The sequence below is a fragment of the Sus scrofa genome, chromosome 8, assembly GCF_054392235.1.
Source record: "Sus scrofa isolate SSC_HxYL_T2T_F1_AM1 chromosome 8, Sscrofa_HxYL_maternal_Yorkshire_Landrace_v2.0, whole genome shotgun sequence".
Lineage (NCBI taxonomy): Eukaryota > Metazoa > Chordata > Mammalia > Artiodactyla > Suidae > Sus > Sus scrofa.
Genome location: NC_139390.1, coordinates 13,301,388 through 13,323,622, shown reverse-complemented (window position 1 = coordinate 13,323,622; position 22,235 = coordinate 13,301,388). Strand labels below are relative to the sequence as shown.

At 37.9% G+C, this 22,235-nt stretch overlaps 1 protein-coding gene across 15 annotated transcripts in view; it reads right to left on the bottom strand.

Moving 5' to 3' along the window:
• The window catches only part of LOC106504595 (uncharacterized), a 666,799-nt gene that overhangs the window by 455,249 nt on the left and 189,315 nt on the right, over positions 1 to 22,235 (bottom strand). For 6 of the 15 annotated variants that reach the window (XR_014812189.1, XR_014812193.1, XR_014812200.1 and 3 more), the window contains one exon: positions 15,214 to 15,302. The exons of 2 other annotated variants lie outside the window; for them this stretch is intronic. Coding sequence is in view for 3 of the 13 variants with exons in the window: in XM_084971626.1 (XP_084827752.1) it covers positions 15,214 to 15,302 (89 nt within the window). In the remaining 10 variants the exon portion in view is untranslated. Of the gene's footprint in view, positions 1 to 13,935; positions 14,036 to 15,213; positions 15,303 to 22,235 lie in introns of all 15 variants that reach the window. 7 more of the 15 variants (XR_014812201.1, XR_014812198.1, XR_014812190.1 and 4 more) reach the window with 2 other exon arrangements.

Here is a 22,235-nt window from a genome sequence, read left to right as displayed (position 1 = left end):
TAGTCTATTTTCCAAAAAGTAGCCAGAATAATCATTTAAAGACAAATTTTTTCATGCCGCTGGCCAGCTTCATATCTTTCAATGACTTCTACCACATCTTAAATACACTCCAAATTCATAACTCTGCTCTCACCATCCTGTTCAGCCTCATCACCTCCCTCTACCCCTGGCTTGCAATGCTTCAGCCCCTTCATGTTGTTTAAGCTTCTCAAATACTCCCAGATACCCTCACCTCAGGGTCTTTGCATATTCTTCCTGGTTGCCTTGCATGTCCTTGTTTCTTGCTCTTTGGATTCCTCCCATTCTTCAAACCTCAGCTTAAAAGACCAGTCCTTAGAAAGTTCTTCCTGAAACACACTACGTTGGTAGCCTCCCTCCAAGCCTTCCAAATTTCACACATGCTTACTCTGAATCACCAAACCTACTCATTACTTTCAGTCCATGTATTAGTCTCTGAAATTAGATATTCACATGTTTGTTTATATGGGTACTGTCTCTTCTCCCTTTGTGGATTATATTCCACAACGATTGAGACAAAAACTCTTTTCGTACATTTCCAACAGCATTTCCAGAGGAAACTAAATAATTTTTGAGACTTATAAAAAATAATAAAATGGTGGTAATTATAATATTATAAGGCACAGTAAAAAGGGAGCTATTCTTGCCACATATTAAGCAATATTGCAAAGCTATATTCATTAAGGCAGTTAAATAGAACAAGCTTGAAACAATTGCAATTAAATGTGATATTTAATATGTGATAAAAGAAAGCATCACAATCAGCAGGTAAAAAGATGGATTATTTGACAGACATTATTCAAGAATGTGTCTATATAAGGAAAAAAAATGTGGCTTTCTACCACATCTGTGAAATAGAGCAAAGTCCAGATTAATTTATCTGTTAAGCATTAAATAAATAAATAGAACTGGTAGATAATACTTCAATAATCTTAGGGATCATGTGATAGAGGAAAGCTTTCTAAGCATAAATGTAGTAAATAAAAGAGACATCTCTACATTAAACATAATCATAAAAAACTTTAAATGAAAATTGCTTAACAAGAAAACTACAGCCATCTAAGAAACTTCCCTTTCCTTCAGGCAGGTGGAGGGAGGAGTGGCTGAATGAAGACGTCACGTTTATTTGGAGTGGTGTGCAGCGACAGCGGGGAACAATATCTGTGAACAACCAGATCTGGTACCAGCAAGGATCCCAGAACAGATCCTGCTTACTCATCAAGAAAGACAATTCCAAGTGCTTTCAGAAAATGCTACAGGGAAAAGAACATACACTATGGAATTGCACAGTTTAAAATCTGAATTTTTGTCTTCAACACTACCTACAGTGGTGGTGAATCTCAACGAGAGATGATTTTTTTGCCCATCCCCCACCCCAAGGGACATTTGGCAATATCTGGAAATATTTTTGGTTGTCATAGCTGGGGTAGGGTGTTATTGAGTAGGGAACAGGCGGATGCTAAAAATCCTACAATGCACAGGACAGCCCACTGCAACAATTATCTAGCCCAGCATTTCAATAATATCAAAGGTGAGTGACCTTGACCCAGAGGGATGACCTTAGGAAAGATACTTAGCTAAGTTCTGAGCCTCAGTTGCTGTGTTTCCAAAATAATGGTGGTAATACCTTCCTGAGAGACTTATAAAGATTAGAGGAATTGTGTATACAATATGAAGCATAGTGTTCAGTCACAGAGGCATGCCTAAGCCACAATTATATCTTTACTTAACCAACAGAGCCTATGGGCTCCCACTTTCTCAGCTTCCCCAAATAATACCATATCCAATTAAGCTGCAGACCCTGAAATCCAGCCTCGATAATGATCTACTTGTCTATCAACCAAGCTAGCTTAACCTTGACACCTTAAAAGCTGAATTGAACCAATATTTCTATTACAAACTAATACTAAAGAGGTAAAATGCCAAGATACTACTCTGAGACCCAGAACTACATTTAAATTCTAGAATTGTATTGATAGTAAGGAAATAATCATGGATTGTTTATTCCAGAGTTGTTTGTGATAGAGAAGATATACTAACAACCCAAACATCTACTGCAGAGAGGGAATTAGGTAAATAAAAGATGGTATATCCATTTCAGAGAGTCCAATTTTTGATGTAAAAAGATAAAAACTAGATTACAACTTAGTGTGTGCAAAATGAATCATTATCGTAAAATGTCAGAAAATACCCAGAAGGACAAACAAAAAAACAGGGAGATTAATTATCCCAGAGTAGCGGAATTACAGCTGGCTTTTTTAGTTAACCTTACTGTATATGCCAAATTGTCTAAAACACATTTGGTATCATCACTTTAAACAAAGTAAAAGCAATAAATAGCATACAATTTTGAGTTAAATGTGTTTTTTCATCAGGTTTGACAGGAGTTGCATTTTGTTTGAGTAAAGGAAATCTGAAAATGTGAGCATGAAATTTCTGAGGTTCTAAAGGAGAAAAAGAAAATAAATTACTAAAATGACAAAAAGCTTCCTTTCTGTAAAGAGTTGCCAACTTCAATGTAAAACACTTACGGCCAAAGAATGAGAAGCAGGATCTTAATTCTCCAAAAGAAACTGCTTTTTGCTTCCAAGTGAGACAAGCTTCTCGCCCAGATTTGCTTTTTTGCTTTATGGTGTCAAATGGTCACTTGCCTTATCTCAATTGTGAAAACTTCAAGTCTGAAATCTCCAAATAATTTATATACGAATGGTCTTAAAATCAGCATAAAGAACTTCCCTATCTTTCTGAGGCTTTTTTCAGTTCTGCACAGAGAGGTAATTTTCTGTAATATTTTTAAGTGTACCTATATATAAGAACTAAAGAATGAAAACTGTGAGGGGTTTCAAGTGCTTTCAGGAAATGCTTTTAATCCATAAGTACTTCAATGTGGAGCTTATGTAAGTTAGGGAAAAGAGCAGTTTTTCAGTGGATCCAACCAGCAAAAACACCCACTGTTCTTTCGCAGCTAGGCAGCTTCCACACCACATACATTCTTGACATGGAATTCCTAAATTCTCCTAAAACGTGCCCATCATTTTCCTGTGGTTCAGGCTGCATCTCTCAAAGCACCACGCAGTGTGGATCAATAACAATAGCATCCTGTCCCACACAACCTCAGAGTCCTAGACCCTCTCGTCTCCTCTTGCCTTGTTCCTTAACACCCGCTACACTCCTGTGCGACGCAGAACTTCACTCCTTGGTTTTCTTCTTTGTCCTCAGCTCCTGACTTGTCCTTGGGACATGGCAACAGATTTGGCTTCTTTAATTGTAACGACCAGAACTCTCTTGGCAAGGATTTATACTTGCCTTCTGAAGCCTCTTTTTGCTGTTGCCCTTGGCGTCCCCTCGCACCGACACATCTGCCCGGCACAGATCCATGAGGAAAGCACATCTGTTAGGCAGCCTTACCCCTCTTGTGATGCCTGATTTTATCTGTCAGCTTGGCTAGGATAACAGATGCCCACCATTTCTGGGTATGTCTGTGGAAAAGATTAGTATCTGAGTCAGTAAACCCGAGGAAAGAAGATCCATCCTCTCCAAGATGAGAGGGCATCGTCCGATTCACCGAGGGCCTGTATTAAACAAAGCTGACGAAGAGAAAATGTGCTCTCTGCTTAGCTGTGACAACCATCTTCTCCTGTCGGAGAACATCAGAATTCCTGGTTCTTAGCTCTTTGAGCTTGGAACTCCCCAGATCCTCAAGCCTTCAAGTTTGTACTAGAACCGCATCACTGGCTTTCCTGGGCTTCCAGCTTGCAGATAACAGACCATGGCACTTCTCAGCTCATTAATCACATGAACCAATTTCTCATAATAAATCTCTATCTTTCTCTCTATGTCTATATATACACTATATCCTACATCTATCCTATTGGTTCTATTTTTCTGAAGAACCCTGATGAATAAGCCACTTATCAGGCATTCCCGTCGTGGCTCAGCGGTTAACGGATCCGACTAGGAACCATGAGGTTGCGGGTTCAATCCATAGCCTTGCTCAGTGGGTTGGGGATCCGGCATTGCCATGAGCTGTGGTGTGGTTGCAGACGCAGCTTGGATCCCATGTAGCTGTGGCTCTGGCTGAGGCCTGCGGCTACATCTTCGATTCGACCCCTAGCCTGGGAACCTCCATATGCCTCGGGAGCGGCCCAAGAAATGGCAAAAAAGACTAAATAAATAAATAAACCACTTATCAGAGGCTAGGACATCTTTATATTTAAAAGGCATTTTCTTCATAATTCTGGAATCCTGGGAATTTAAAGACTACAACTAGCAATGCCAGCTCAACTGTAATGGTAAGTGAATCATTCTGTTATCAGCTAGTGTTCTGTTAACACAAAAACCAAGTAGTATCCACAAGTGCTTATCTTCAGCACTCACAATGTTGTCTAAGTGTGTGACGTTGGGGGGTAAACAGGCTGCAGATCTTCCAGTGGATGATCTTGAACAAGCGGTAAAATTTTCCGAGCTCTAGATTTTTCATCAATAAAATGAAAAGCTCAGGTAAGTGCATAGAAACTTGAGCTCATAGGTTAAAGTCAAACAGAGTTGAACTGGAATATTCACTTTGTCCCTTACTCTCTATGTGACATTGAGAAATCTGTATAGCTTCTCTGACCCTCTATTACCAGTACAGCTCTAAAATGTATTCTAAACATGTACCAAACAAATACCATGCCACGACCCATGGACGATCTGGATTCTTAATGAGTCCCAGAATCTTAGAACAAGAAGAGGTTTAATCCTGAGTGGTAAAATATATTGAAATTCATAAGGGTAAGAGTGACTATACATATATGCAATCTTAAGCTATAGAGGCTGCATAGATTATAACCCCCGAAAGTAAAAAGTCGTATATTAAAATTTGGTGTTCTAGAAAAAGTCTTATACTAAAATTATAGTGTTCTGTGTTCTTTCTTTCTTCCCTCCTTTATTTTTGTTTTTTTGTTTGTTTATTTGTTTTTGTTTTTTCCTTTTACGGCCCACCTGTGGCATATGGAAGTTCCTGGTAGTGGTCGAATCAGAGCTTCAGCTGTTGGCCTAGGCCACAGCCACTGCAACACTAGGTCCGAGCCGAATCTGCAACCTACTCTGCATCTTGTGACAATGCCAGATCTTTAACCCACTGAGCGAGACCAGGATGGAACCCACATCGTCACAGGGACAATGTTGGGTCCTTAACGCACTGAGCCACAATGGGAACACCTGTGTTATTTTTTTCAGAGATTATCACTTTATAGACTTGTTTTTCATTAAGTGACTTCTAGCCCTGTATTCTCTCTTCCATAGAGTGATGGCTGTGTTAGTCTATACTCTTTCAATTTTTAAGCAACAAAAATACACCTTGAACTAGCTTCAGTATTAAATAGAATTACTTACTAGAACCTGAACGACCAGGTTTGGTGTTAAGCTTAGACGTGGCTAGGACAAAAAGGACTGAAATGATGTAATTGGGGCTCCATTTTTCTCAGGTACACTCTCTCCATGGAATGGGTGTGATGGAGTCTTATAATCTTGGACTCCATATCCTAACACTGGAAAGTCTCTTTTCCCATAGCACTGGTGAAAAAGAAATAGATCTCAGGTAGGCCCCTGACTGGCTATTCTCAAACAGCATGCCTACTGCTGAACAAATAACCTTGATCAGAGAATTGGGTGTTGGTCAGGACCTGAGTCATGTGCCCAGCCTCATGGAATGTGAAGAGAAAGGAAGAGCCCATCGCCAACAGAGCCATGTGGAACTGGTTCTCTGGGAAAGTAGATGGATCTGTTATCAGAAGGAGGAATCAATGCTGGGCTGGAAAGGAGGAAGGCAGGTGGCTTATATTATCTCAAGTTTCTTCACATTTTTTTTCCTAGTTTCTATTATTCTAGGTCTCACTAAATAAGTATCCGAGGAACTAGGTTAAAATCTAAAGCAAAGAATGTTTAACATTAAAAAAGAGCAGAAATAGGATGTTTTAGGACAAATGGGAATTTTGTGCAAACATACATTCTAAAATGAACAAACAGCAATTATTAAACATGTTACTTTGTGCCTAGTGTTCCAAGCTCTGTTGGGAAGACATACGGTGCTTAGGTTTGAGATGGTAAGTTAAATAAATATGTGTAAACTAGCAAGGTCAGCAAACTAGTTTGAAACCAGAAAACTTACCTTTAGATACATAACCTCATGTAAGTCCCTGAGGCACTCTGACCTATAAAATGATTGCACTAACACCAATACCATCTCCAAATAATTGCAAAGACCAAATGAGGCAAATGTAAAAGCATCTAAAAAATGTTATACAGTACATAGTTATTTTTTCGGAACAGATTTTAAATAGGTGCTAGATTTCGTGGCTCCATTTATAAATGCTACAGAAATTCAGATAATGCAGAAGGCAATAGGTAATAGCCTGATCATAAACGGGGGTGGGATTGAAATGGGGCTTGAAAGGATGGACATAGTTTGGAGAGAAAGAGAAGAGAGAAACCTGTTGTGACAAATGAAGTCTTGTGACTTGACCGTGAACTGACTTTCAGAAACTTCCAGCTTCACAGTTTTCTACCTTGTGCTAGTTTGCAGTCAAGTTAGATTACTGTTTTCTTTTTTTGCTCACTGTATTCACTTTCAGAGCAAGGACAAATTCCACAAATTTTGGTTGATGAAGAAAGCATTATATGGAAATCTTGTGCCAGAGAGAAAAGCTCTCCAATGCTTACAGAAAAGAGCAGAAATCTGCCAAATAGTCTAAAAACGATTTGGAGTCTGGTATTGATGAGGTCCAGGGCAAAAGGCTGCACAGAACCAAATCTTTAACCTCATCCTTGGCATTTCAAATGGCAAGTGTTACATGGAGAAATTAGACCTGGTGTGCCTTGGATCCTATGTTAGCTCCTTTCAGAAATACAGCATCAGCAATTTTTATTTTCTCTAGGCTCAGAGGTCTTTCCACTCTTCTACTCCACTATTCGACAATGATTTATTATGCCCTTCTCTAGCCAGGAACTTGTAAGGTTCAAGGGAGGCAAAGATGAACGTCATTGTACTTGACCTCGACAATCGTGTATCCAGTGATTGAGGCTGGAATTACAGTTCAAAGAAGATAACACCAAGGGTGAATTTTTAAGATAGTACCTGGAGAGGCACACATGGAGTCACTGCACAATTCTAACATGGAATAGAGAAGCATTTACCTGGACCAAACCAAGTTTAACCATCAAATCTGAATTAATGAAATTGTTTTTCGTGAATGAAAACCTCAAATGTCTTAGGATATTAGTTACTTGAATTACATCAATTTTACAGATGAGAATCCAAAAAGCCACAAGGATTTGTATACAGCAACATTATTAAGAGGTGATTTTTCTTATTCTAAATGCTGTGTCCAGTTCCACTATACCTCCCTTCAATGTTCTATGTTGTTTATATGACAGTTTTGATTCAACTCCTAGCCTGGGAACCCCCATATGCTGTGGATGCGGCCCTAAAACAAAGGCCAAAAAAAAAAAGAAAATCAACTATCTTACCATTTTGAAGTTTTGAGGGGACACTATGAATTGATTAATCAAGTAATCTTTGAACATATATTATTAACAAGGTATTACATCAGACACTGGAAATGCCAAGATGAAAACAACATGGTCCATCCTTCTCAATTTTGGACAATAGTTAGATAACTTCCTAATACATAGGGCATTGTAATATGGTATCTAAGAGCTTAGACTTTTGAAGAGTAATATAATAGATTGAAGAAATACTCAGGAGGTAGGGATCAATAAGACCTGCTAATTGATTGGAGGTTTAATCAATTTTCTCCATTTTTCTAGTTTTTATTTCATTGATTCTTTTACTTTCACACATATTCTTTTATTTCCCTCTATATAATTATTTTGAGTTTACTTTTCTCTTTTTCTAGCTTTTTAAGGTTACTTAAGATCACTGATTATAAAACTTTATTTTTCTTTCTTTTTTTTTTTTTTGCTTTTAGGGCCACACTTGCGGCATATGGAGGTTCCCAAGCTAGGGGTCTAATCAGAGCTATGGATGCCGGCCTAAGCCACAGCCATAGCAATGCCAGATATGAGTCGTGTCTGTGACCTACACCACAGCTCAGGGCAACGCCAGAGCCTTAACCCACTGAGCATGGCCAGGGATTGAACCCACAACTTCAGGGTTTCTAGTAGGATTTGTTTCCGCTGCGCCACGCACACAACAGGAACTCTGATTATAAAACTTTATTATTTCTGATCTCACATTTAAAAATTCAAAAATGAGCAAAAGACTTGAATCTAACATTTCTCAAAAGAAGACATACAAATGCCCAATAAGCACATGAAATGGTGCTCAAAAGCACTAATCATTAGAGAAATGCAAATCAAAACTCCAATAGACACTATTTCACACCCAATAGTATAGCTATTATAAAAAAGAAACAAAAAAAGAGCAAAACAAACAAAAACAGAAAACAAGTGTTAGCAAGAAATTGGGACCCTGGTACACTGCTAGTGAGAATGTAAAATGCCGCAGCCACTACGGAAAACATGAAGGTACTTTCTCAAAGAATTAAACACTATCTCAAAAAATCAAACAGATGACTGTGGCTTTGTAATATTGCCTGCCAAAACAGACAGACAGACCAATGGAACAGAATAGAGAACCCAGAAATAAACCCAGACACCTATGGTCAGTTAATCTTTGACAAAGAAGGCATGAATACAGAATAGGAAAAAGACAGTCTCTTCAGCAAGGTTTATTGGGAAACCTGGACAGCTGCATACAAATCAATGAAACCAGAACACACCCTCACACCATGCACCAAAATAAACTCAAAATGGCTGAAAGACTTAAATGTAAGACAAGACACCATCAAACGCCTGGAAGAGAACATAGGCAAAACATTCTCTGACATCCACTTTACAAACGTTTTCTCAGGTCAGTCTCCCAAAGCCACAGAAATAAGAGTAAAAACAAACCAATGGGACCTAATCAAACTGACAAGCTTTTGCACAGCAAAGGAAACAAAAAAGAAAGCAAAAAGACAACTTACAGAATGGGAGAAAATAGTTTCAAATGATGTAACTGACAAGGGCTTAATCTCTAGAATATACAAGCAACTTATACAACTCCATGACAAAAAAGCCAACCACCCAACTGAAAAAATAGGCAAAAGACCTGAATAGACATTTCTCCAAGGAAGATACACAGATGGCCAACAAGCACATAAAAATATGCTCAACATCCCTGATTATTAGAGAAATGTAAATCAAAACTACCATGAGATAGCACCTCATGGCCGGTCAGAATGGCCATCATTAATAAATCCACAAATAACCAATGCTGGAGGGGGTGTGAAGAAAAGGGGGCCCTCCCGCACTGTTGGTGGGAATGTGAGCTGGTACAACCACTATGAAGAACAGTATGGAGGTAACTTAGAAAGTTATAGGTATAGCTACCATATGACCCAGCAATCCCACTCTTGGGCATATATCCGGACAAAACTTTCCTTGAAAAAGACACATGCACCCGCATGTTCATTGCAGCACTATTCACAACAGCCAAGACATTGAAACAACCTAAATGTCCATTGACAGATGACTGTATTAGGAAGATGTGGTATATACACACAATGGAATATACTCAGCCATAAAAAAGAATAATGCCATTTGCAGCAACATGGATGGAACTAGAGACTCTCATACTGAGTCTCATACTCAGACTCTCATGACTGAAGTAAGTCAGAAAGAGAAAGACAAATACCAACTGATATCACTTACATCTGGAATCTAATATATGGCACAAATGAACCTTTCCACAGAAAAGAAAAGCATGGACTTGGAGAATATACTTGCCAAGGGGGAGGGGGAGGGAGTGGGATGGATTGGGAGCTTAGGGTTAATAGATGCAAACTATTGCTTTTGGAGTGGATTAGCAATGAGATCCTGCTGTGTAGCACTGAGGACTATGTCTAGTCACTTATAATGGAGCATGATAATGGGAGGAAAAAAATGTGTACATGTGTGTGTAACTGGGTCACCATGCTGTACAGTAGAAAAAAAATTGTATTGGAGAAATAACAATTTAAAAAAATTAAACAGACGAAACACATGATCTAGCAACTCCACTTTTGGATGTATACCCTAAAGAACTGAAATCAGAGACTCAAAGAAATAATTATACAGAAATGTTCACAGTAGCATTATTTACAATAGCCAAAAAGTGAACATAACCCAAAATGTCCACTGATAGATGCACAGATAAACAAAATGTAGTGTGTATATGCAATGAAATATTATTCAGCCTTAAAAAGGAATGGGATTCTGATATACCACAAATGAACCTTGGAGACAGTATGCTAAGTGAAATAAACCAGATACGACAGGACAAATATTGTACAGTTACACTTGAAAATAGAACAGTGGTTACCAAGAACTAAGGGAGGGCAAATGGGAAATTATTATTTAATGAGAACAGAGTTCTAGTATGGGAGAATGAAAACAACGTTCTGTAGAGTTTTGTCGTTTTTTAGAACTAAGCAGTGTTCTGGCTGCTTAATGGACTGAGGGTTTATGTGCCCCCAAATTCATATATTGACGATCTAACCCCCAATATAATGGTATTTCAAGATGAGACCTTTGGAAGATAATTAGGATTAGATTAGGTCATGAGGATTAGGCCTTCATGAGGGAATTAGTGGTTTTTTTCAGAAAAGGAAGAACAAAATCTCTCTCTTCCTTCCTGCCCAGTCCACAGAAAGGTCATGTGAGGACATAGTGAGAATTTGGCCTTTTTCAAGCCAGGAAGCAAATTCTCTCCAGGAAGTGAAGGGCTGGCACCTTGATCCTGGGACTTCCCAGCCTCCAGAACTGTGACACATAATTCCCTGCTGTTTAAGCCACACAGGTTATAGTATTTTGTTACAGCAGCCAAGGAGATTAAAACACCACATCCCACAATTTTAATTTTTTAAATTCCATTTCAGTTTAATATTTTTAATTTCCCTTGTGATTTCTTCTTTGACCCCTGGGTTATTTAGAAGCTTTTTATTTAATCTCCAGATATGTGGGAATTTTTCCAGATATTTTTTCTATTGCTGATTTCTAAGTCAATTCCACTATGGACCAAAGAACCGAGACTTGTTTTAAGGTACAAAATATGGTCTACATTGGCAAATAAAAGAATTCGTATTCTTCAGCACATCAATGGCAAGTTTTATAAATATCAAGTAGGTCAAGTCAGTTGATAGTTTCTTCTATGTCCCTATTGATTTTCTGACTACTCTCGTATCCATTAGTGAAAGAGGGATGTTGAAATTTCCAACTACATTCATCAATTTCTCCTTTCTCTATTTCTTTCTATTTCTTCCATTTCTCTATTCTCTTTTTTTCTCCATCTCTTTATGCTAATTTTTGCTTTGTGTATTTTGAATATCTTCTATGAGATACATACACATTTATATTGCTTACGTCTTTACAATGAATTCATCTTTTTATTAGTATAAAACATCACTCTTTATCCCTGACCATAGTCATTGCCCAGAAATGCACTGGGTCTGGTCTTAACATAGCCCATCCGACTTTCTCATAATTAGTGGTATCATGGAATATCTTATTTCATACTTTTAATTCCTTAAAAAAGACTTTATTTTTGGAACAATTTTAGATTTACAGAAAAATTTAGATTCTGGGGCTCCAGTTACAGGGTATGTGTGTTAGAGAGCTTGACATTATTCTCAGGTGACTTAGACTTTGTTTGTATTTATTCTTTTCCTCATGTTCTTCATTTTGAAACTTCTGTGGCTGTGTTTCAAGTCCACTGATCTTTTTTTCCTGAAGTGTCTAATATGTTTTAAGATCAGTCAGTAAAAATTTTATTTCAGATATCTTATTTTCCCCCTTTAAATTCTCCATTTGTTTTATTTGTTTTTTGTTTGTTTGTTTGTTTGTTTGTTTGTTTTTGTCTTTCCACCTTTTCTGTGGCATATGGAGGTTCCCAGGCTAGGGGTATAATCAGAGATATAGCTGCCAGCCACAGCAATGCAGGATCCGAGCCACGTCTGCGACCTACACCACAGCTCACAGCAGCACATGGTCCTTAACCCACTGAGCAAGGCCAGGGATCAAACCTGCAACCTCATGGTTCCTAGTCAGGTTCATTAACTACTGAGCCACGACGGGAACTCCTCCATTTGTTTTAGAAACACTTCTCCCATGTCTTTCCTCTTTATGTTCATGTTTCTTTAAAAGTTTGAGCATATTTATAAAAGTTCCTTTAAGATCCCTGTCTACAACTTGTTTCACCTCTGTGCTATTTATGGGCCTATTTCTATTGTCTTATTTTTTCTCCTGGTTATGGCTCATAATTTCTTGCTTCTTCATGTCTCACACTTTTCAATTGGATGCCAGACATTGTGAATTTTACATGGTTGAGTGCTAAATTTTGGTGTAGTCTAAGAGAGAGTTTTGAACTTTGTTGCAGTAAGCGATTACTCTCCTCAATAATTTGTTCCTTCTGAGTATTGTTTTCAAGCTACTTTAGGAATAATTTATGGCAGACTTACCTATAGGTAGAATTTGGTACCACTACTAAGATATAACTTCTAGGGTTTCTAATAATTGTCCCATATATTTAATATGTTCTTTCTATTCTGAGTGTGAAAGTCAAATGATTCCCAGTCCTTACAACTCTCAGGAAATTTTTCTTCACCTAGAAGTTGTCTTACAGTCATACTTGTGGAGTTTCACCCAATACATTCATGACAGGTATTCAATCAACAACTCAAGAGGACTCCTATACAGATTTTTGGAACCCTTTCTTTGCTAAGTTCACTTCTCCCCAGTATTCTGCCCTGAAAATTCTATTCACCTAGTCCCGAAACTCCAAACATCTGTGTCCTCAATTCAACAAGACCACTGTGCTCTGCTTGGGTTCCCCCAGCTAACATTTGAAAATTACCTCTGGGCAGAAGCTGGGGCATAGTAAAGTTCATCTTTGTGTATTTCTTTTCTCGGGGACCCTAAGTTCACTGCCTGTTATCCAATGTCTGAAAACAGTTATATTTTTTGTCCATTTTTTCTAGTTCGAGTTTGGGACCATCACTTTCATGGATAAGAGAGAAACAGAGAGAGAAACAGAGAGGGACAAAGAGAATTCACTCTGAAAATAGTTGTCAGTGGAAATAAGCATTAAGGCATAAAAATCACATGACGGGAAGCCAAACATACTCTGGCCATCCCGGCTAAAGAAAGCATGGAGGGGAAAAAGTACCCAAGAACAAACAAGACAGTGCATCCTAGCAAATGCCAGCTCTGCACTGAAGCTGACACATATCAGACTCTTTCCCCTGTATTCTTTCAGTGTCATGATTTTACAAAAGGCTCCTTTTACTTACACCAATTAAGGAGAAGAGGAGGGGGAGAAGGAGGAGGGAAAATTCTAAAATGGCAGAGGAGTTCCTTGTGGCTCAGCAGATTAAGGATCCAGGATTACCACTGCTGTGGCTCAGATTGCTGCTGTGGCATGGGTTTGCTTCCCGGCCCAGGAACTTCTATGTGCTGTAGGATGACCAAAAGTAAAAATAATAAATAAAATGACAGAGATAGGCCCCAAGTAACTGAGAAAATGTAGGATAAATGTAAATTTTCGAGGTTTCTGCCATTGGATGAAAGAAATTAGGTTCAGTTGTAAAAACAGAAAATTACTTTCTCTCCTTAAAAGAGCTTCATTAGTAGGACACTGCAGCATCATTCACAATTACCCACTCTCATTTAGCCATCGTTCCTGATGCGTTTAGGTGTGCCCACCTGGCATTCTCAAGGGGACTCTAAGTCTCTCAAAGACAACATCATTCCTTAACACTGCTTTTTTAATATCCCACAGCATGCAGCACAGAGCTGAGACCACAGGAGGTGATATTTAATGGGTACATGGAAGCTTACCTACAAATCACCTGCATGTGTCTCTGAATAATTCTTCCAGGAAGTTTCTTCAGAGCTTATGCACATCTCTCCTTTCTTCTCCACTTGGAAGAGACCAACCCTAGTTATGAGATTTTCCTAGATAATCCTCATTGCCAACACTTTTTCCCATTGCTGCACAATATGTGAGAAAATTTATCCCAACATCATGTTCAGACAAACATCATCAATGCATTTTTAAAAAAAAAAAAAAATATATATATATATATATATATATAAGCATTTTAAATCATTGTGAGAACAAGAAATTTTCAAGTTGGCTTTGTTGGCTCTCTTTTTTAATTTACAACTTTGAATGCAACTCCTCCATGAATCTCCCACTAGATAAGCATTACATGTTATTTGTCAAGTAATAAGAGGGAAAAGACTGTTTAAAAATATTTTGTTTTCTTTTCCAAAAACTTTTTGAATGCAAAAGAAATATGCTCAGTTATGTTATGCAGCATTAATACCACACAAAATACACGGGTTGTTAGAACAAAGATATGGCAAGTCTTAGTGAGAATATGATTTTGTTTGAAATACATGATTTAATTGTATGTTTTTTCAACTGCCCCTCCAGGAGAGAATAAGTGAAATAAAAATCTATTGACAGGGGGAGCTACATGTTGAGTAAAGGGGACAATTCAAAGCTGCTTGATTTAGATTGGCAATCATCAGCAGTGTTTGCATAACTAATCATACTTAAAAAATAGTGGCTGACTATTGGTAAGTGGACTTTGCTTTAAAGTAAAATTTTAAAAAGCATCTACTTTGCTGGCTTTCAGATGCACATTTAAAGGAGGGGCTAAGCAGGATTTGGGAGTCCATGGTTGTCATAGAAACATTTATAAGTTGATCTTTCTATGCTGAGAGGTACTTTGCATACAGTCTATCTAAGGTGATGCAAATCCCCAAGGGACAGACTCATGCAATGCCAATTAATTAGAACAGTGTGGAAGTGTCCGAATAACACAAAGAGGGTGAGCTAGGTCAGAAAATGGCTATTGCATTATGGAAAAGTTAGTTTCATATATTTGCACAAAATGTCTTAACCATGCTGAAGACTCAGATCTTTTTTTACCGCATGGAATGTCGGTTTGCAAATTTTGGGATCTTATAAATCATTGACTGAGTATTTGCCTTAGACAACAGATCTAATCTCTCTGAGCTTTAATTTCCTCATCCACAAACTGGGACTACTGATGCTAACTCTGCAGGTTCTTAGGAGACTTAAAAGGGAAAATGTATATAAAATACCTGGCATATTTCCCAAAGTATTGCAGGTGCTCAAAAGATTTTAGTTCCTTTCTGTATCTCGCTGGAATTCTATAAGACTTAGGTTCCTCCTAGAAAAAAGGATATATAGTCATTCTCCATGCTCCATCTTCATTTGTAAATCTCAAATATTCAAAAACTATTTAAATCATTTGCTCTATGGCCTTCTCACCTATTCAAATATATGATTTAAATCATCCTAAAGAGATAATTATAGTTGAGAAACAGGATGTTCTACTATATAAAATATCTTTTGTACAGAGGAGTAACTTTCCAAATAATTTTATACAACCAATGCATCAATCACTAATGTATAAGTTGAGTTTAATTGAATTTCTTTGATGATTTAGAGGTTACTTGGTTTCATGGCTTAGATTTGGGAATATCCCAAAAGAATATATCACAGAAGACTGCAAGTGTCAATTAACCAGACTGTTTTGATGAAGTGGACAGAGACAGTGACCCTACAAACAGCTTTTGAGAAAGTGTGCTAGTGTTAAGTGCCCTGACTAGCACAGCCACTAGATGTATCTGTTCCTCACTTAAATTTTTTTTTTTTACAGTCTAATCACAAAATTTTATGGAAATGCAAATAATTTAGAAGAGCCAGTAAAATTACAGATTTTAAGACTCACTTAAAAACTGCAGTAGGAGGAGTTCCCGTCATGGCGCAGTGGTTAACGAACCCGACTAGGAACCATGAGGTTGCGGGTTTGGTCCCTGCCCTTGCTCAGTGGGTTAACGATCCGGCATTGCCGTGAAATGTGGTGTAGGTTGCAGACGCAGCTCGGATCCCACGTTGCTGTGGCTCTGGTGTAGGCCAGTGGCTACAGCTCCGATTCAACCCCTAGCCTGGGAACCTCCATATGCCGCGAGAGCAGCCCAAGAAATAGCAAAAAGACAAAAACAAACAAACAAACAAACAAAAAAAAAACTGCAGTAAATTAAATAGCATGGAAATGGCATAAAGAATGTCAGTCAGATTAACATGAAGAAATAAAATTAGATCAATACAACAGAATAAGCAAATATAGATCCAATCATATTCTATCTTGACTTATGACAAAGGTCTCAAAGAAATACCATTAAAAATTTTATATAGCATAATAAAAAGAATAACTTTACTGGTAAGAATAACAAAAGTAATACACCTGCTGAAAATAAGTAAAATATAAAATGCATAAATTTTTTAAAAAACAGTGTAACTATATAAATATGTCCTCACAATTTGTTACATCTTATTGATTCTTCAATATAGGCATTACACCATTCTAGGTGATGTGATAAACAAGACATTATAGACTTTACATTGTACTATGGATAGAAGTGGTTATTAATAATACAATTGTAGAACTGTATTATTTAATTGTACAGTTGCATTATTTAATTATAATTATCATAAATTCTTTGATGGAGAGGAAATCAGAATCAGATCTAAGGAGACTTCAGCATTCCAAGAATGATGTCAAATGACCCCCTTCATGGTGGATTATGCACTTATTTACTATGAGATATATTTCTTCTCCAGAGATTCCTTGTATGTGTATCAATTGTAGATTTTTGGTTTGCACTTACTCCGAAGTTTTGATATGAGTCTATATGTATATGAGATTGTTTTAAGTTGTTGTTCTCTTAATTGCAAGTTCATCTCCAGTGTCCTGCATTTGTACCCACCTCTTCTCACGATTTCAGATTTGGGTGGTATAATTGTGCATGGATGATTTCGTATCTTTACTGTATATATACATTTACTGGTAAGCCTTGTCATTTGTGGAATTTTTGTTTCCTGTTGCTGTGTTTTCTTTTCTGCCTAGAGAAGTTCCTTTAGTATTTGATGTAAGGCTGGTTTAGTGTTGCTGAATTCTCTCAGCTTTTGCTTATCTGTGAAGGTTTCGATTTCTCCTTCAAATCTGAATGAGAGCCTTGCTGGGTAGAGTAATCTTGGTTGGAGGTTTTATCCTTTCATCACGTTAAGTATATCATGCCATTCCCTTCTGGTCTGCAGAGTTTCTGCTGATAACCTTACTGGGGTTCCCTTGTATGTTACTTGTTTCTTTTCCCTAGCTGCTTTCAAGATTTTCTCTTTGTCTTTAATTTTGGTTAGTTTGATTAATATGTGTCTTGGTGTATTCCTCCTTGGGTTTATTTTATATGGTACTCGTTGTGCTTCCTGGATTTGAGGGAGTGGTTCCTTTCCCATGTGAGGAAAGTTTTCGGCTATTATCTCTTGGAATATTTTTTTCTGTCTCCTTCTCTCTCTCTTCTCCTTCTGGCACCCCTATAATACGGATGATGGTGCATTTCATGTTGTCCCAGAGTTCCCTGAGACTCTCTTCATTTGTTTTCAATCTTTTTTCTCTTTTCTGTTCTGCATCCGTAATTTCCATTAATCTGTCCTCCACCTTGCTTATTCAGTCTTCTGCCTCCTGTATTCTGCTGTTGACTGCTTCTAGTGAATTTTTTATTTCAGTTATTGTATTTTGCATCTCTTCTTGTTTAAGTTTTACATCTTGTATCTCTTTGGTCAGTGTTTCCTGTAAGTTATCCATCTTTGCCTCCAGTTTATTCCCAATGTCTTGCATCATCTTCAGCATCAACAGTCTAAAGTCTTTTTCCTGGAGGCTGAGAATCTCCTCATTGCTTAGCTGATTTTCTGGGGTTTTTCCTTCCTCCCTCATATGAGTTTTAGAGTTTTCTGTCTTTTCATGTTTATAGGTTTTAGGTGTGGTGACCTTTTTACAGATAATAGGGTTGTATCCTCTCTTACTTCTGGTGTCTCCCCCATTGTGGCTGAAGTCTGTATGGGTGCTTGCTGTATGCTTCCTGATGCAAGGGGCTGAGGCCTGCCCACTGATAGGTGGAGCTGATTCTAATCCCTCTGGTGGGTGGGGCTTAGTCTCTGGATGGGATTAGAGGCAGCTGTGTGCGTGAGGGGTCTTTAGGTAGCCTGTTTACTGAGGGGTAGGACTATGATCCCACCTGGATTGTTGTTTGCTCTGGGGCTTCTCAGCACTGCCTGATGGATGAGGCCAGATTTTCCCAAAATGGCCACCTCCAGAGAAAGGCAGCTGCTGAATATTCCCAGAGCTTTGCTTTCAATGTCCGTCCCCCACAATAAGCCACATTCACCCCTGTTTTCCCAGGATGTCCTCCAAGAACTGCAGTCAGGTTTGACCCAGATTCCTATGGAGACCTTGCTCTGCCCTGGGATCCAGTGCATGTGAAAGAATGTGTGCACCTTTTAAGAATGGGGGTCTCCATTTCCCCCAGTCCTGTGGAGCTTCTGCACACAAGCCCCACTGGCCTTCAATGCCAGATGATCCAGGGGCTCTTTCTCCCAGTGCCAGATCCCCACACATGAGGGTTTGATGTGGGGCTCAGAACTCTCACATCAGTAAGTGAGTCTCTCTCTGTGAACCAGTTAGTTTTCAGTCTGTGGAGCTTCCCACCCGGGAGGTATGGGGTTGTTTATATCGTGAAATCGCCCCCCTACCTCTTGATGTGGCCTCCTCTTTTTCTTCTGAGTAGGGTATCTTTTTTAAGGTTTCCAGTCCATTTTGGTGAAGAGTGCTCAGCTTTTAGTTGTGAATTTTGTTGTTTTTAGGAGAGAAGTTGAGCTCCAGTCCTTCTATTCCACCATCTGTATCCTCTCTCCTCCTCACTTAAATTTTTTCTGCTTCAGTTCTTTTCTTCTACTTTCTAGTGTGCTGAATCTTCCTTGTTCGTTAAGAATTAGTTCAATATTCCCCAACTTACTGATAAGCTTTCTGTCCTTTAGCATTCATTTTCCCATGACATTTACTAGTTATGTCATTCATCTCACATATAGCATTGTTGAATCTAAAGAAAAATAGAATATTACTTTCCAAACTATTTTGTATTTTTTTTTTTGTCTTTTTTTTGCCATTTTCTTGGGCTGCTCTTGTGGCATATGGAGGTTCCCAGGCTAGGGATTGAATCGGAGCTGCAGTCACCAGCCTACGCCAGAGCCACAGCAATGGTGGATCCGAGCCGCGTCTGCAACCTACACCACAGCTCACCACAATGCCGGATCGTCAACCCACCGAGCAAGGGCAGGGACCAAACCCACAACCTCATGGTTCCTAGTCGGGTTCGTTAACCACTGCGCCATGACGGGAACTCCCTATTTTGTATTATAACACATATAGTAACTGAAAATATTTGTATGGTGCAATAAAGTAAATTAATGAGGCTGTTGTGAATATTGATAATCACCCAAGGAACTTCAGCCACCCCTAGGACCTCCTTAGTTGTCTGGGATCAGAAAATATTGATAACTCAAGGCATTTGTTCTCCATTCATAGCATATCAACATGTCATGGTACATTGGTTTTGAAGTTTTGAAAGAAAAGAAGTCTATATGGTAGAATTATCTTTGAGCTGTCAACATACTTCAGAATCTGAACCTACACTTTTCTTAGGCTCTTCTTATAATGCAGAATACTACTATGTAAAGAGCACTTGAGTATGTGATGCATTTTATATTTCATTAATCCTTACAACAGTGAGAAATAGCCTTCATCATTCGTAGTTTGAATATAAAGAAACTGAAACTCAGAGATATTGAGTAATTTGCAAATGTGACATTTTTTTTAAATTTTATTTAAGTATAGGTGATTTACAATGTTATGTTAATTTCTGCTGTACAGCAAAGTGACTCAAACATATACACATATCAATTCCCATATAGGTATCACAATAGATTTCTCTGTGCTATACAGCAGGTCCCCATGGACCATTCATTTCATATACAGTAATGTGCATGTGTCAATCCCAAATCCCCAATTCATCATTTCCCCCCAAATCTTCCCCTTTGGTAACCATATGATTGTTTTCAAAGTCTGTGAGTCTTTTTCTATTTTGTAAATAACTTCATTTGTATCAGTTTTTTAGATTCTACATAAGTGATCTCACATGATACTTGTCTTTGTCTGACTTACTTTTCTTAGCACAATTTCTAGGTCTGTTCATTTTGCTGCAAATGGCATTATTTCATTCTTTTTATGTGTGCATAATATTCCATGGTATATATGCACCACAACTTCTTGATCCATTCCTTTGTCAATGAGCATTTAGGTTGCTTCCATGTCTTGACTATTGTAAATAGTCCTACAATGAACACTGGGGCACGTGTATCTTTTTGAATTATGGTTTTCTCCAGATAGATGCCCAGGAGTTAGAAATACCATAGGATCCAGCACATGCATAGTTTTGGAACTCAAATGGGTCCAGCTCCAAAGCCATAATGCTTTTGTAAGGCTCTACTAGCAAACCCAGAGTAATTGTACAACCAAACTTCATAGAAGGTGATATATAGAGTAGAAATCCAACTATGCCTTCAAGTTAGAATACTGATTTCTTATCCTCAGCACATTATCTTATCTCAACTCTCAGAAAATAAAAACCTGGGTCACAGAGACCCAGTTGAGATAAAAAATATTCTGAATATCTGAGTTATAGTATAGTGTAGATTTGCCTATAAATTTCAATAGAGGGGACTAAGGTAAGAGTTGAGAAGTAATGTCTTAGAGTGTACAAGATCATATCTGAATACTCCATCCCATAGGAAGTTGGCAATCTAGGACAAAGCAAAAAGAGGGAGCCCTAGTAAAAAGCCAAACATAAAGAGGCTAAAAAATGATGATGAGGGATTGTTTATTCGGGATTTTTCTTGTTTCCTGAGGTGAGATTATATTGCTATAAACTTCCCTCTCAGAATTGCTTTTGCTGTGTCCCATAGATCTTGGATCAGTGTATCTTTTTATCATTTGTCTCTAGGTATTTTTTTAATTTCCTCTTTGATTTCTTCAGTGATCCATTGGTTGTTTACTAGCATATTGTTTAGCCTCAATGTGTTTGTATTATTTGCAGTTTTTCTCTTGTTGATTTCTAGTCTCATAGAATTGTGGTTGGAAAAAATGCTTGATATGATTTCAATTTTCTTAAATTTACTGAGGTTTGATTGATGGCCCAAAATGTGATCTATCCTGGAGAATGTTCCATGTGCACTTGAGAAGAATGTGTATTCTGCTGCTTTCAGATGGAGTGTTCCATAAATATCAAATAAGTCTACCTTGTCTAATGTGTCCTTTAAGCCCTGTGTTTTTTTATTGATTTTCTGTTGGATCCATCTGTCCATAGATGCAAAGGACCCCAATATTATTGCATTACTGTCAATTTCTCCTTTTATGGCTGGTAGCAGTTGCCTTATATAATGTGGTGCTCCTGTGTTGGGTGCATATATGTTTAAAATTGTTATATATTCTTCTTGAAGAGATGCCTTGATCATTAGGTAGTATCCTTTATCTCTTGTAACATTCTTTATTTTAAAGTCAGTTTTGTAGGATATGAATGTTGCTACTCCAGCTTTCTTTTCATTTCCATTTGCATGGAATATTTTCTTCCATTCCCTAACCTTCAGTCTGTATGTGTCCTTAGATCTGAAGTGGGTCTCTTATAGATAGCATATATATGGGTCTTGTTTTTGTATTCATTTACCATCATATCAAAAAGAATAAAATACCTATGAATAAACCAACCTAAGGAGGCAGAAGACTTGTATTCTGAAAATTATAAGATGTTGCCGAAAGAAATCAAAGATGACACAAACAAATGGGAAAATATGCCATATTCTTGGACTGGAAGAATCAATGTAATCAAAATGACTATACTATCCAAGGCAATCTACAGATTCAGTGAAATCCCTATTAAATTACCAATGGAATTTTTCACTGAACTAGAACAAAAGATTTTTAAACTTGTATGGAAACACAAAAGACCCCAAATAACCAAAGCAATCCTAAGAAAGAAAAATGTAGCTAGAGGAATCAAGCTTCCTGACTTCAGACTATACTACAAAGCTACAATCATGAAAATATTATGGTACTGTACAAAAACAGACATACAGATCAGTTGGATAGGATAGAAAGCCCAGAAATAAGTGCACACACCTATGGCCAATTAATCAACAACAAAGGAGGCAA